This window comes from Triticum urartu, chromosome 3 (assembly GCF_003073215.2).
Source record: "Triticum urartu cultivar G1812 chromosome 3, Tu2.1, whole genome shotgun sequence".
NCBI classification, from domain to species: domain Eukaryota; kingdom Viridiplantae; phylum Streptophyta; class Magnoliopsida; order Poales; family Poaceae; genus Triticum; species Triticum urartu.
In genome coordinates, this window is record NC_053024.1 from 266960343 (window position 1) to 266977034 (window position 16692).

The 16692-nt window shown below is 45.0% G+C and overlaps 1 protein-coding gene across 1 annotated transcript in view; it reads left to right on the forward strand.

Annotated features, from left to right (window-relative positions):
* The first annotated feature begins 231 nt into the window (after positions 1-231).
* The window catches only part of LOC125543791 (nodal modulator 1), a 32638-nt gene continuing 16177 nt past the window's right edge, over positions 232-16692 (forward strand). Inside the window, exons 1-11 of the mRNA XM_048707261.1 lie at positions 232-414; positions 501-566; positions 1609-1695; positions 1913-1969; positions 2085-2149; positions 2238-2404; positions 3825-3886; positions 3972-4055; positions 4195-4351; positions 5152-5267; positions 7749-7877. Coding sequence (XP_048563218.1) covers positions 322-414; positions 501-566; positions 1609-1695; positions 1913-1969; positions 2085-2149; positions 2238-2404; positions 3825-3886; positions 3972-4055; positions 4195-4351; positions 5152-5267; positions 7749-7877 — 1083 coding nt within the window. The 5' untranslated portion in view covers positions 232-321. The remainder of the gene's footprint in view (positions 415-500; positions 567-1608; positions 1696-1912; positions 1970-2084; positions 2150-2237; positions 2405-3824; positions 3887-3971; positions 4056-4194; positions 4352-5151; positions 5268-7748; positions 7878-16692) is intronic.

Consider the following 16692-nt stretch of genomic DNA (forward strand, 5'->3'; position numbering starts at 1 on the left):
ATGAGAGAGTTGACTTGGCCCCGCGACGTACACAAGCAGCACACACTTACCACGTACATAGCCCAGGAGTGCTCGCACCAGGACCGTATTGAATTTAGGGACCGTATTTGATCAGTTTCAGAGTTTAGGGACCTTATTGGATCAGTTTTAGGGTTTACGGACCGTTTTGGTCCTCGTGAGCAAGTTCAAGGACGGTTGATGCATTTTACTCCAGGATCAAGTCGCAACTCCACTGCTATTACTACACCTACCCCCACCCCCCGCACATCTCCTCAAACTCGTCATCTCCCTGACATGCTCTGCGCCCACTAGATCCGATCTATGGACCCCCTCCTCCCCGTCCTCCTCCTCCTCTCCCTCGCCGCCTTCTCCGCTGCCTCCGACGAGATCGACGGATGCGGCGGTTTCGTCGAAGTATTCCTCGTGTTACTCGCTAAGCTTCAGTTTCGGCTTGGGTTGGCTTGATTCTAATGCATTTTCTGATTGGGCTCTTGCTGCAGGCGAGCTCGGGCCTGGCAAAGTCGACGAGGGCGTCGGAGTCCAAGTTCGACTACTCTGACATAACGGTATGCGATACATGCCGCACTCTAATTATTTCGTAAATTATCGTTGTTCTGTACTTGTTGTCGATCAAGTTGCTGCACTATGTTGCCGCACTCTGATGTGAGGGAGTTGCTGCACCCCCTCACTCTAACATAACGGTATGCGATCTACGTTGCTGCACTTGATCAAGCCTCTGCTAGTAGTTAATGGGTGCTTCAGCAGGGATACGTTTTGTTGCTTGAGATAGTTCACCTGAACTTTTACCTTGTGGATTTTTCTAGTTGCTGGATCCACTGGTTCCAGTGGCGCTGCTAGTTTGGGCCAATTGTTTATAATTACAAATTGCTAGATGCTTCGTGCAATGGGACTACCTGCTACTGGTTGCTATCAATCGGACTAAACTACTTTTGCTTTCTTCCCATGACGAAAATGAATACTGGGTTGCGGAGAATTATAACGCTAATGTTTCGTTGCCTGCGACCATATGTATGTTGTATTTTGTTGCTGCTAGTGATGGTGGTCACCAAATTTGCTTGGGATTAGGTGACTGCTCTGGTAACTTGATCACGCAGTTTTACATGAAAAATGAAATGGAGGTTGTGACTTTTGAGCAAGTTCCATGCATTTGCAAAGCTTGGCGCAAGTAAAAACTGTTGGAGGTGTTAGAAACTCTGTCAACAATAGTCTCTGTCAACAATAGTTGTACTCATGATTGACAGGTTCAGTTGTAATCATGATGGTGGGTTTATATTCCTTATATTCTCTGCCATTAATTATTTTTGAGCTAATTGAATCTGTTTCCCCAAGGGATTCTCTAACAATAACATACCTGTGTCATTTTACCCTGGTTATGCATAAGATGTATCGTACTACATCAGTGAGAAAATCTCATATCTTCGCTATAGTTGCTTATATGCATATCAAAGCCATAGAGACTAATTCTACATCTGTAGTATAATTATTAATTCCAGATTACTTTTGGTGGCCATATATTCTACTTTATGCTTTTGTTTTTGTGGTATCTGGTATGCACAAATTCATCGCCTCCTAAACTTTTTGAATCAGGTTGAGCTGTGTACTGTTGATGGTTTGGTGAAAGAAAGCACCCAATGTGCTCCTAATGGGTACTATTTCATTCCAGTCTATGACAAGGTATACTTGTGGGTGATGCTTGCCTTTAGTGTAGGTTTTCTTCATTATGTGTTATCTCACCTTTTCATGTATAATTTTTTTTACAAGTAGGGATACAGATATAACAGTAATAGCTAATTTTGTGATGTGTATGATATTTCAATAGTGAGCGCTGCATTCCCATTGAAACAGTTGTGGACCCTAATCTGTTTGATTTTGGCTTGTTGTCTCTCCACAGGGTTCATTTATCGTCAGAGTTAAGGGGCCTAAGGGATGGTCATGGAAGCCTGAAACTGTAAGTTGATGTGTCGACTGAATCTTTTTGTTCTTCCCTTTTTTCTGTCTTAGTTATCTGCTTGGCTTTGACTTCCATCTATTGTGTGAAATAAGTCATCAATTAACATTTTCAGGTTCCTGTTGTCATTGATCAAAATGGATGCAATGGAAATGCAGATATAAACTTTCAATTCACTGGGTCTGTTGCTTTGACCATTTATTTAGTACTTTTTTTTGGTGCGGATAATTATCTGATTCAAGTTTTAACTGTGGAATTCGTCATGCAGATTTACAGTATCTGGTAAAATAGTGGGAGCTGTTGGTGGTAAGAGCTGTTCAAAAGATGGAGGACCTTCTGGTGTGAAAGTTGAGCTGTTATCAGATTTGGATGAGTTAGTTGCATCTGCTTTGACATCATCAACAGGAGGATATGCGTTCGTGAACATAATTCCTGGTTAGCCTCACATTCATCATTAGAAAACCACAGCATATGCGTGTATATAGTCTGATGTGAGAAGTGTTGGTCATTTCCTGTGAGTTCATCTCTTACTCAATGTTATCAGTAGCTACGGAGTACCCTATTAAGGACTTGTATGATGTGACTTTAATTAAAATTTGTCAACGTGTCTTTCTTTTTTGTTTCATTTGAATATATTAGATGCTTAATTTACTCCTGTTAATGACATGCCACCATATTTAAATTTTTATAGGTTGTTCTATCTGTTTTATATTATTGCATTTGTTCAGATCAAGTCCTCTGGAAAAGATATGCAATTGGGTTGTTATGTTGGCATGAGTTTCTGACTCGAATAACTTCTTGACCAGTCTGCTTAAGTGGTGAAAAATTCGTGTAGAATCTAGTGTCATGGCAAACCATACCTGCTCCCTTCATGGACTCATGGTTGTGTTGAACCCTAGAGCCCAGAAATCATTTCCCTCCTCTGGTTTTCCACCGGAGGCATGTGTACCACGAACCCTAGATCCCATGTTTATATTTGTATAGGTTGTTCAATCTGTTTTTTTTATTATTCCATTTGTACGGATCACGTCCTCTGTAAAAGATGTGCAATTCGGTCATTATGTTGGCGTGTGTTTCTGATTGGAATAACTTCTCGATCTGTCTACTTAAGTTGCTAAAAAGTCTTTTAGAATCTAGTGTCATGGCAAACCGTACCTGCAATCTCTCTCATGGTTATGTTGAACCCTAGAGCCAAGAGATCATTTCCCTCCTTTGGCGTTCCACCGGAGGCATCTGCACCACGAGATCCACTCCCACCCCACAATACATCAGCAGAGACATGGTAGTAACTTTGTTTCAAATGTCTCACGCACCCCCTCTCCATCCTTTGCAAATATGACCCAGACATTTGGGGGAAACCTATTGCAGCGAACTGTTTCTTCAACCATAGTTTTGGTCCAGTTCGCTCGGAATTTACTACCAAGTTGCTGATCTCCATGCACAAAATCACAAGCATCAGCAGCTAGCTTTGTGGTGGACAGGCTCTCCTCCAGCATAGTCGATAGAGGAAAGCGCTGCAGCAGCGTGGCGCATGAGTAGGTTGTGACGCTGGTGAACTTTTGGCGGCGGCCAGTGCTGCGTGGATGTATGTACAGAGACCTCCAGTGATTTGGCCTTTGAAAGTTGGGATCATGAAGTAAAGCTTAGTGAAATTGCGAATCTGGTAACTATGGTCCAAACACAACATTTCTAGCTCAGCTTTTTATTGTAGTGGTATCCATTAATGGATTAGTCTGGTCAGACTCTTACTTTCTCCCCCTTCTCATTTGAGCTTAGTACCTGACATGCATTTACTTGTTTGCTTCTACGCGGCACCTTTGTTTGTTCATTTATGTGTGTCTTTGATCTTTTCCAGGACTCTACAGGTTGCGTGCATCTCATCCTGATTATGAAATTGAGATGACAGGTTCATCAGAGGTTAGGATTTCATCGTTGCTTATCTGCCAATATATGTTATCACACACATGTATTGCTTATAGTGGAGTCTGTTTTCTGTATGTAGGTGGACTTGCGATTTGGAAATGCTGTAGTAGATGATGTTTTCTTCGTATCAGGTTACAATATTCATGGCTCTGTAGTTGCACAGGTACTGAAGGAATCTGTATGTTGGCAATAAGTTATAACCAATGCTGTAAGCATATGACTGAAATTGCCAGCTTTAGGGTTGTGATTTTCTTGTTTGCTGGATTTTTAGATTAACATATACTAAGCATTTCTTGTACCAGGGAAATCCAATCTTGGGAGTTCACCTGTATTTATATTCAAATGATGTAAAGGAGGTTCCTTGCTCGCAAGGTTTGACCGATGCACCCAGGGAAGGTGCTCTTTGCCATGCAGTATCTGGTGTGGATGGGAAGTTCTCATTTAGATCAATGCCCTGTGGTAAGTTAACTTGCCCATAGTTCATCACACTGTAATGCAACTGGTACGTAAAATTCTGTAGTTAACATGCTGTGGAAGTTTCCTTTTGACATGTCCTCTTATTTGACATGTCTTCCAGGACAAAAACAACAACAGTTGTACATGTAATTTGTGTATCTAATTAACTAATAATAATCTTCTCCTATAAGGAACTGCTTGTCCTCATGCAGCATGGACTGTAAATTATGTATGCTAGCTGTCTATGGTTGTTTTCCATTGAAAGTCTTCTTTTGTTTTGCCAGGTCTGTATGTAAAGGAACCTACATGAGAACTTGCATTGTATTTCACTCATATAAACCTTTAGGCTACTATATTTTTGTTTTATTACACTTTCTAAATGTGAATGTATCATTGGTGTTGGTGCATCAAGTCGTAGACATTCTGTTTATGGTTGTTTCCCATAGGAAGTCTTGTTCTGTTTTTGCCAGATCTGTATATAAAAGGAACCTACATGAGAACTGCACAGTATTCCAGCCATGTAAATCGTCAGGTTGCCTTATTAAATTTGTTTGGTGTAAATGCGCAAGTATCATTGGGGGTTAGTGCATCAAGTTGTAGACACTCCTTCACATGGTCCCTTTCCAAATGCTGTAAATTATGAGTTCATATTTTTATTTATGGCACTAAAGTTACTTGATGCGTTATTAGCATTGCAATTCTGTTGCTAATCGACATTTTTCACGTGATATAATGCTTGTGAAGGTGAGGTGATGTGTAAACACCAAGCATAGAAATTTTCATTATCTTGTATAATTTTGCAGGTAGCTATGATCTGTTGCCATACTACAGAGGGGAAAACACTGTTTTTGATGTTTCACCTTCTTCATTACATGTTTCCCTTGAGCATAGTCACATGACAATCCCCCAAAAATTCCAGGTAATTTTTAACTTACTATACATCTCATAATTTGGACTGTAAAGTTATGGATGAAGCTATTTTTGCTCAAGGATGGCTGACAAGAGGACTACCTATCATTTAAAGCTGGGTAGATGTTACTTGAAGTTTACCACTAATTGATTAGCATGTATGCTTTAATGGATATAAACAAAATATCTTTCCTACTTGTAAAGTCTAGAGTTGTCGGTGAGTTCACTCTCCCTCCATTTTTACTTAGGCATAGTATATGTGGGGCCAGTAACTTACAAATGAATCAAATAAACAAATATATTCATCCTCACATGTGGGATCACCACTCATGCAAAAGATCTTACAATCAATAAAAAATGCACTATTATGTTCAAACGTGGGACCAGTATTCTTGCAAAAGGCAAAAAAAAATGAATATACTCTTATGCTCTGTTTGGATGTAGACATTCAAAGGCATGGCATTGAATAACTAAATTGACTTAATGCCAAATATCCATGACATTGAGAGCTTCAATATCAATTTTAGTGTTTGGATGGTCATATATTTGGCACCTGGAATCCATCATAAGCCACAATTTTCTTGTTTGGATGGTCAGATGTTGAATTGCACATGTACAAGTGTATGAAGTATGAACAGAGCAATGAATGTTCATGCAGCAGCGCATGCAAGCAATGCTGCACACATAGCCACACACGCATTGCCGGACATTGTATCTCCATTGCCAGACTCGACGTCGCCACCAATCTCCAGCCGAACTAGCAGCCCATCTCCAGCCGGTCTCATCGCGCCACCTGTTCCAGCCAAGGCAGATCCCATGCCGGGGAGATACGGGGCATGGCGAATCACACCGGAGATAGATAGGGTGCACGGGGGAAGCATGGGGGCGAGGGGGGGAGCATGGGGGTGAGGTGGGGATGGCCGGAGGAGTGCCGTCATCGAGCTCTGCCTGGGTCGTCTCGCCCTGGGGATGTGCTCATCGAGTAGAGTAGCACAGAGGAGAGCACCAGCACGACGGAGAAGTTCTTGACGGAGGCGGCCAGCGAGGGGCTGCTGCCATTGCCGGACGTGGAGTAGGACACAGAAAGGCGCGTGATTGGCCATTGCTGCATCCTTGGCGTGCGTGGGGTAGGCGTGTGGAGGGGTTGTAAGAGGATGGGTAAAGAGCGTAGGGGACGGCGTCCACCTTGATTCGGCGAGAAGCCGCCGGTCTTGGAGACGGCTGCTGGGGCGGGCTGGCCTCGACCTCGATCTCTTTTCTTTGCGTGCAGGGAACGGCGAAGGGGTAACGAGGTGAATGATTCCAGGGAATATTGAACTCTGGGGGTCGAAATTTGTGGAGGGCCGTGCGTGTGTTCAAAAAAACGCTTCAATATTGAGCCCGAATACCACGCCTGAATGTCTAGGCCATCCAAAAAGCTGCATTCGGGTCAGCCCAATGCCAATTACGAATTCCCGCCACCAATGTCTACATCCAAACGGGCTGTTACTCTCATAGGAACCAACATTCCTCTAATTGGCACAAATAGACAAATGTGAAAAGCCACTCCTAATGCAAAATCTTGCTCTAGATTTTTTAGCTTTCCCCACTAAACCAATTTTCCTCGGTCTATATCGTAGCATGCATAATCGAGCAATTTTATTTATTCTGGCATAACGGAAGATTCCATTCTTGTGCCATCTTTCTTCCTTGATTGCTGTCCTCTTTCCACATCTCATTACTGCCCAACGTTCCTTGTTTGAAAAATTAAAATTTGCTCTCTTTGAACCTTGTAATACCACCTAATGGTCGTTTTTGTTGCTCCCATATCCCTGGGTTTTCACCCTCATTTTCTTGCCGAGACCACACAGCGGTCGTAAGACATTAACGACGCGTTTGGTTCAGCTCCCGTGATGTATTCGTTTTCTCGTATCGGAAAGCACCGTTTCCAATCGTTTTTACCTAAGACAGTCTTTGTTTGGTTCGGGCTGAGAGTCCCGTTTTCCAATTCACTTCGGTTCAAGCGGTTTCAACTTTACGAAGCGGTGTATCGGAAAACGCGGCGACGGAAAACATCGTACGCGAAACAAACGCCCGCTACCGTTTCAGGAAACGCTGCAATCGTAAACCGCGCTATTTTCTCGAAACCAAACGCGTCGTAAGGCTCTTCCGGCGATCACCATGCCTATGGTCCTTGTTGCATTTCTAGATGTTCTTTCGCATCAATTCATGGGCACCGTGCTATAACATGATACCTTAACCTATGTTAAGCTTCATGCACTAGCCAACGCAACCAAAAGTCAGAACTTGTGGAAAGGGCTAGTGCAATCCACATATACTGTAACAACCTAGACTTGAGAACTTTCAGCTGCTTAAGCAATTTGAGCTTGAACATGTTCTTTATTTGCTGTGATTTTGAACATGTTTGTGCACATTCAGCTTCAGTAGTTGTTTTCCTTGCTCTTTGTATGCAAACCTGATATCCACCAATTTTCCACATTTATCTTGCTAGGTTACTGGTTTTTCTGTTGGTGGACATGTTGTTGATGGCTATGGTGCTGGCATTGAAGGTGCCAAGGTTATAGTCGATGGTCAGTTGAGAGCTGTAACAGATAATCTTGGGTATTACAGACTTGATCAGGTACTGTTATCTGATCAGAATTTTAATTAGCGCATCTGTTTATCTAGGGTGTTTCTTTTCTCTTTATTTGTATCTTTACTTGTATCTCAAGGTATATCATGGTTTATTTGTGTACAGATCACTAGCACCACCAGTCCGCCTAGTCATTCAAGCTGGTTGAGGGCTCGTAGATTGGTTGTTGACCAAAATTAGCTAAGTTGGTTCTTATATATTAAATTTAGGAAAATACGATAAAAATAACAAAGTTACTAAAAACAAACAGAAAAGTTTGAACTCCAGTATAGAGGCTAGAATGTATGCCATAGGAACTGCAAATAGTGCGTTATATAACTTAGATGCGCGGGATCAGCCAGCTCAACCGCGGTTGGATTGATCATTTGATCAGTTGGATACGTGACCAGTTTTCAGCCAATGTGGTGTACCTTTCTAATCCCGGTTTTCTACTCTGTGTAGTCTACCTATCCCAGCCTTTAATCCCAGCTCATGCACCGCTCGCCACAAACAGCTGCAGCCCACTGAAAAGTGTAGCAGCCACGCTATGTAACGGCGAAGTACGGTTCCTATGCCGCTGCCACAACACCGTCAATTTTTTTCTGCAACATTTTAACACATGCATGCAAAACTATTCATTTTTTATCGTGTGCATGCGCATAGTTCCAAACACTTTTCTTATTGTTTGGTACTTGCTGGTGTCGCTCCAGCGTGAGCTACGGTCTCCAACAAAGATGCTTGTTGGAGCAGTGTTGTCAGGCTTGCATCCGCGGCAGCTGGCTTTGCAACATCTCGTGTCCAGCTCAGTGTCGCTGGACTGGACTTGCAGCATCGTGATTCCGTCATTTGCAAAAATGGTGGACCTACCTTGCAGCTTTGTACTCACTTGCATCGTCATCGACCCGACATTGCAGCATCTTCGTCTCAGCATGCAACATCGTATGCCCCAGCTTGCAGCATGCCACCGCTGTTGCTAGACTATTCTTCCTGCTGCAACATGAAAATTGCACATACAACAAAAACATTTTCTCTCGCGAACCCATCAAAATCAATCAGAAGTCCTGCAACAATTGAACATCCATTTGTTGCAGGGCAATGGTATGCTAAAAAGCACCGATACGGCCAGAACTGCCGATTTGCCGTCCTGATACGGGGGGACACGGGGATACGCCCGGATACGGCTGGATACGCGTATCCCGCAGTATCCCATCTTTTTCGAATTAAAAAAAGAAATAAAATCGGGATACGGCCTAGATACGGCGTGGACACGGTGGGGACTCGGCAGCCAGCCTCCAGTGACCATGCTGCTACCCAGTTATCTTCCCGATAGCAACCATGGTCGAGCAGTTAACCTCAATGGCTGCTAGCAAGGAAGGAGATCTTGGTAGAGAAAGATGGCAAGGCGGCCGCCAACAAGGAAGAAGCTCCGGCAGGAAGAAAGATGGGGAGTGTGGTGGCCAGCGAGGAAGAAGATTTGGGCACGGAGAAGATGGGTGATGCAAGCTGCCGATTTGGCGGCGCTGTCGTTTCCTTTCTTCACTCGCGGCTGGAGAAAGGGAGTACGAGAATGGGAGGTTGGGGTCGGCTGGAGCAGCTGGAGTGCTACTACTAGTCTAGGGTTTTCTGAAATTGGGCCTTACATGGGCTCTAAGTGGACGGACAGCTACATGGGCTCTGAGTGCACTGCTCTCAGTCTTTCATGAATAGAAAGGAGACAATATATATCCAGTACTAAATTTTTTTCTCATTAGATCTTAATTCAAATTTATTTTTCTAAATACTTCCATATTTATTTTTCTAAATACTTATATACCCCGCCGTATCCCCGAATGGCTGTTTTTGGAAAATGCCGTATCCCGTATCCCCGTATGCGTATCCCCGTGCTTCCGTCCCCGTATCCGTGCTTCTTAGATGGTATGCGTTGGCAGGCAGATAAGAGAGAGACAGACCGGTCCCTGATCATTGAATGGAGCAGATAAGAGAAAAAGATCGACCGGGTCCCTGATTATTGGATGGAGCTGCGGATGGCCATCCTATCTACCCACGTGACCAGCCATCTATGCAACAAATGAGCTGTTGCAATATTTTCTGCGACAGAGGTCTTATTGCAGAAAAATTTCGCAGAGGTATTGTTGCAGAAAATTTTGCAACAAAGGTGTTGTCGCAGTTATTTTTGCGAGGCTGCAATAGTGCCCTTTTGCAATAAGAGCCTTGTTTCAATTGCGACATGCCCTTTGTTGCAAAATAAGCGTATCCGCTCGTGTCTGTGTTCGCCGTTCGGATCGTCTTCTCAGGGGTTGACACCGCCCTCTGTCGCCTCCGTCCGCTCCGCCGCCTCGCCTTAGCCAAGCCACCTCCTCTGCCTGGCTCAGCTCGCGGCTGCCTCAAGCAGGCTCGCTCGCGACCGCTAGTACCCGCATGTCTGGTCTGTCACCTCGCCGTGGCCAGATCCGGCGAGCCGTCACCGCCGCAGCCAGATCCGACGGCGATGGAGGCGATCGACACGTGTGTGGGATCCGTCAGGTAATAGGAAGTGTTTTCCTTTGTTGCAACAAAAGCGCTGATAAGAAACAGGCTCAATGCACACAACATAAAATGATTGACGTAAGTAGCACATGAAAAAGAACATGCAATAACAGGTGAGAACTTAAATCCATATTTTGTCCATAGAAGTGAGGAGCTGGCTTACCATGAGTGATGTCTTACAAGGAGTGATGTCTGTGAGGCAAGTTGCAGGCTGGCAAGCTGCAGGCCAATGGTGAAGATAGAGCCAAACCCATTAGTTGACACCAAAAAGGAGGCGATATAAGGAGCAAAGCTCTCAAGTTCTAAGTATATGCTTTGCTAGCCCTAAAAATTGAGAGGAGGTTGCAACAGGTACGGGCCCGGTGGGCTACATGGGCTTCTTAGCCTGAATTGGTGTGCAAACCGGTTGATTCCGGTCGGAAGCACCAGACTGTCTGGTAGTGTAAACAGCGGCTGATCGGACAGTTCGGTCCTCGGGGCCGGACAGTCCATTGAGTCCGGAGAGTTAGGTCGCGCGCACCGTCCATCTATAGTTTGGTTGTTCAGACTGACAGTCTGGTCTCCTAGGATTGGACAGTCCATTGCTTCCAGAAGGTTTTGCCCGAAGCATTTATGTTGGACAGACTGGTAGTGCAAATTCTGCACAGCTTCTTTTTCACTTCTTCTTGTCCCTACTCTTTGCTCGAGGCTTAGGGCTGATCTTACGCCTCTATTTCGAGAAAAAAACACACAGCCGTAGTGTCTACTAGCTAGTACTACTAGAGCACTAGTACACGGCAGCAGTACATCAACAGGTGTGTATGTGCTTGGAAGCACCCGAAGTTAAAGACAATTGTGGACAGGAATCAGCTGCCCATGGGGACGACTCACGTCCTACGCGTGCTTACAAAAAAGCATGCGTGGTAGGCCTGAACATGTGGTTGGTTCCGTAGGCGACTCAGCGTCATTCTCAAATCATCCGGGTGAGGACATTCATTTTCCAAACTTATATGAGAGGTTCCAAACAGAGCACGTCTAGGTTTTCTCTTATGAACAAGCCTAGAATGTTAGCATTAATTTGTCATATGGTAATTTGGTGCTGCATGCATGAGGTGATGCAATGCATGCAGATAAATGTGCACTAGCTTGCATTTTAGCTGACTTTCTACAGCAAGAAAGAAGGCAAGGCATCTCTAATATGACGGTAGGAACAGTCAAAATCCTTTTGACTGCTTGTTATCTTGATAAGGAAGTAGAAAAGGTAATGGCATGCTCAATGCATGCATGCACCTAAGCTGGACATTGGATGCATTGACTGAAGGACATGAGTTGTATGAGCAATAAGCTGGTTTGTAAAGTCATATATAATGTCAGCGATCCCGAGGTGGGCCAGGAGCTAGTTGAAGAGACGGGCAGGCCCAGGAGGCAGCCTCGCCTTTCGGCTCGGCTAGCTGGGCCAGAATGGGCCTAGCGCGCTTCACTACTTATACCTTGCTCCAACACGGACGAAGGCGGCGAAGAGGATAACGGCTAGTGGTGGCGTGTGTGGTGTGTGCTCTTGCATGAGCAATCTTCCTGTAATTCCCTCCCTTGTAGCTCGAATTCCTGGCGATGACCAAATGCAAACCCTAGTCCTCACAATCTGGTATCAGAGCCGTACAATCCTGGAGCCGCCCAACCTCCCCCGCCACACCTGCCTCGCCGTACGCCGCCGGGCAGAAGCCATGGAAAAAATTTCCCCGGAGACCTGCACGATCTATGAGTTCTTGCGCGCGGATTTCGTCGCCGCCCTCGCCAAGGCCTCGACGGAGCGCAGCGAGGAGGCGGTCAACGCCTTCGCCAAGCTGGACAGTAAACTGGATCAGCTGTTCGGTCGAATCGACGACGTCAAGCTTGCCATCGGGGTCGACCTCGATGAGTTGCGCGGCGAACTTGGTGCCGAGCGAGGATCTACCCCGGCAACATCGACACCCGTTTCGCCGAGGGAGCCTGGTCAAGGCCCTCCGCCAGCGCCAGCGAGCGGTGGTTCGAATGGGTCTGACGGAGTTCGAGCTGATCTGGAGCAGAGGAGTTCGGGCCCCCGTTACGTTCCTCCACCAGTTCGAGGTATGCACACAGATCTAGCCTCGTCACGCCAACTGATTCCTGCTGCTGAAAATTTTCAGGCATTCCTTCCGGATGCGGTGAATTTTGGTCCTTGAATTGAGCTTCCGCGATTTGATGGTTCTAATCCGAAACTGTGACAGTCTCGTTGTGAGGATTACTTTAAGTTTTGGAATACTCCTCAGCACCAGTGGATTTCGTTTGCGTCTTCACAATTTGAGGGAACCGCAGCTCGTTGGTTAGAATCAGTTCAGCAACGAGCACCTCATGTCAATTGGTCCGAATTTTGTAGGCTGTTACAGTCCTGTTTTGGACGCAATAAGCATCAGAATCTGGTCCGTCAGATGTTTCATATCCGGCAGACGAGCACGGTGGAAGATTATGTTGAGCGCTTCTCGGAACTGTATGATCAGTTGACTACATATGAGTCTAACCCAAGTGATGTACACCATGTCACCCGTTTGATGGAAGGACTGGTGTCGTCGGTGCGTCTGTTGGTTGGGATTCAGCAACCAGTCGATTTGGACTCTGCTTATGCGCTTGCACTTTTGTCTGAAGAACTGGGCGACCAATCTCTGTTCACTGGAAACGGGACAGCCAGCAGTAAGCATTCGACAGCTCCAACAAAAACTCGTCCAACTGTAGCTCGTTTCACCGATGAGAAGAAGTTATCTGACACCAATCAAACAACAACAGCTTCAGATGATCGCTGGGCTTCACTTAGAGCTTATCGCAAGTCCAAGGGGCTTTGTTTCATCTGTGGTGAACGATGGGCTCGACGAGATCATCGTTGCAAACAGGAAGTGCAGCTGCATGTTGTGCAGGAGATGCTTGATTATGTTCAGAATATGCCATCTGATGTCAGTGATACTGAAGAAGAAGTTGTTGGTGAGGCCAATGCAATTTTCCTTTCTGCTGCTGCTCTGGGAGAAATTTCTGCACCTACAATTACAACTATGAAACTGAAAGTACAGCTGCAGGCCAGCTGATGATTTTCTTGGTGGATTCTGGTAGTACACACTCGTTTGTGGATTGTGCTGTGGCCAGTAAATTGCAAGGTGTTGTTCCTATGCGTGTGTCGCTAATGGATCTCTTGTGCCCTGTAGTCAACAGTTGCAGAAAGGGCAATGGTATTGTGCAGGACATGAATTTGTCAGTGATTTTAAAGTTTTTCCACTAGGATCTTATGATGGAATACTGGGCCTGGATTGGCTAGCAAGTCATAGCCCTATGCAGGTGGATTGGACTGAACACTGGCTCTTTTCAGCTCCATGGTGAGCTGGTGACACTGTTGGGACAGGATGCAGCTCCTCAGGTTTTTGCTCTGGTTGAGTTATCTGCATTGCTCATTGGCACATATACAACTCCATCTGAGTTACCTGCAGAGATTCAACAAGTGTTGTCACAATTCAGTTCAGTTTTTGAGGTTCCAAAAGGGTTACCTCCAAGGAGAAAGTATGATCATACCATTCCTTTAATTCCTGGGGCTCAACCTTTTTCAATCAGGCCTTATAGATTGGCTCCTGTGCTTAAGGATGAATTGGAAAAGCAAGTGCAGGAAATGCTGACCTCTGGTATTATTAGACACAGCAATAGTCCATTCTCTTCTCCTATGATTTTGGTGCAAAAGAAGGACAAGACATGGAGGCCTGTCATTGATTACAAACATCTCAATGCTTTGACAGTTAAAAGTAAATTTCCTATTCCAATCATTGATGAGTTGGCAGGATCTTGTTGGTTTTCTAAATTGGATTTGAGGGCTGGGTATCACCAAATAAGATTGGCCCCAGGAGAAGAGTATAAAATTGCTTTTCGGACACACACTGGTCATTATGAATTCTTGGTGGTTTCAATGGGTCTGACTGGTGGGCCCAGTACTTTCAACTTTGCAATGTGCGACACACTCTCACCTGTGTTGAGAGTTTGTGCAGTGGTTTTCTTTGATGACATTCTCATATTCAGTAAAACTTATGCTCAGCATTTGGAACACCTGGGTCAAGTGTTATCTTTATTGGAACAACACAAGTGGCATGTTAAACTCTCCAAGTGTGCTTTTGCTCAGACAAAAATTAGTTATCTGGGGCATGTTATCAGTGGAGAAGGAGTAGCTAAAGACCCTGCCAAGATCTCTACTATTAAGGACTGGCCAGTTCCAGTTTCTGCTAAGGAAGTCAGGGGATTTTTGGGGCTAGCTGGGTACTATAGAAAATTCATCTCTCATTATGGAATGTTGAGCAAACCACTGTCTAATCTCCTGAAGAAAGGTGTACCATATCATTGGACAAATGTAGAACAACAAGCTTTTGTTCTGTTGAAACAAGCTCTAGTGTCAGCTCCAGTTTTAGCTCTTCCTGACTTCTTCAAAACTTTTGTTGTGGAAACAGATGCTTGTGATGTTGGTGTGGGTGCTGTGCTTATGCAGGATGGTCACCCTCTGGCTTATGTCAGTAAAGCACCGGGGCCCAGGAACCAAACACTTTCAATTTACGAGAAAGAATATTTGGCTATTCTGTTGGCAGTTGGATTCCCAGTAACTTACAGAAGAGTTCGTCAGCTATTTCGCTGGAAAGGTACGAGGGGGTTTGTGAAAAGTTATGTGCAACACTGCTTGGTGTGTCAGCAAGCAAAGCCCGAGCGAGTGCCATATCCAGGATTACTACAGCCTCTACGTGTTCCTAACACACCTTGGGAAATGGTTACAATGGACTTTGTCGAGGGGCTACCAACATCTGGCCGTTACAATTGTCTGCTGGTGGTTATCGATAAACTGTCAAAGTATGGTCACTTTGTTCCACTGCATCACCCGTTTACTGCAGAAACTGTGGCTGAAGCGTTTCTGAATACAGTTTATAAGTTGCATGGCATGCCTCTCTCCATCGTTTCAGACCGTGATCGAGTGTTGGCTGCAGAAGATGCAATTCAGTCTAAAGACTTGCACCAGTGGCTTGCAAACCGTCAGACCATTTTGGAGTCAGTACGACATCAGTTGCTGTGAGCACAACAGCATATGAAAACACAAGCTGACAAACATCGGAGTGATCGTGAATTTGCAGTGGGAGAACATGTTTTCCTGAAGCTTCAACCTTACTTGCAGTCGTCAGTTGCCCCTCGGGCCAACCATAAACTGGCATTCAAGTTTTATGGGCCATTTGAAATTTTGGAGCGCATTGGGGCAGTGGCTTATCGGCTTGATTTACCAGCAAGCAGTAAAGTGCACCCAGTGTTTCATGTATCTCTCCTTCGAAAGCTGTTACACGCTAACCACCAGGTATTGCCTCAGTTACCTACTCCCGATGATCATTTTCAAATTCCTGAGCAGATTTTGAACCAAAGAGTGGTTCGTCGAGGATTTGGGTCTCTTGTTCAAGTCCTGGTTAAATGGAGTGCAACTCCTGTCGAGATGGCTACCTGGGAAGACAAGGTGACTTTGCAGCAAAAGTTTCCGCGAGCACCGGCTTGGGGGCAAGCCGTTTCTAAGGAGGGTGGGATTGTCAGCGATCCCGAGGTGGGCCAGGAGCTAGTTGAAGAGACGGGCAGGCCCAGGAGGCAGCCTCGCCTTTCGGCTCGGCTAGCTGGGCCAGAATGGGCCTAGAGCGCTTCACTACTTATACCCTGCTCCAACACGGACGAAGGCGGCGAAGAGGATAACGGCTAGTGGTGGCGTGTGTGGTGTGTGCTCTTGCGTGAGCAATCTTTCTGTAATTCCCTCCCTTGTAGCTCGAATTCATGGCGACGGCCAAATACAAACCCTAGTCCTCACATATAAGGACATGTATCCATCTATGTAAGATAAGTTTGTGGCAGGATGTAGCCCCTCAAGCATGAACGAATGTAAGTGCATATGTGTGTCATATGTGCATTTGTTATGAGAGAAAAACAGTGAGTGGATCCTTGTGAGAGAACCTAGTAGTTCTAACATATAAGCTAGTTTAGTTTCTGTTACTGTTTTGCAGTAAAACACCCTAATCTGTTCTGGCACAAATTGTCACATTGCAAACATTTTTGAAACTGCAAATTTCTTGATTAAAGGAACGGACAAATGTACTGCTGGAAACTAAAACTCCTAAGAGCAAGCAATTCACTACCTTTGAAGCGGTAAACTTTGTATTGTATTATCTTGGCATGGGTGGAACATTTGGACGTTTAGTCTTTAGAACAATGGCTTGCACCATTTACTGCTTTATCACGCCCTCTTGTTTTTAATTTTATGTCTATA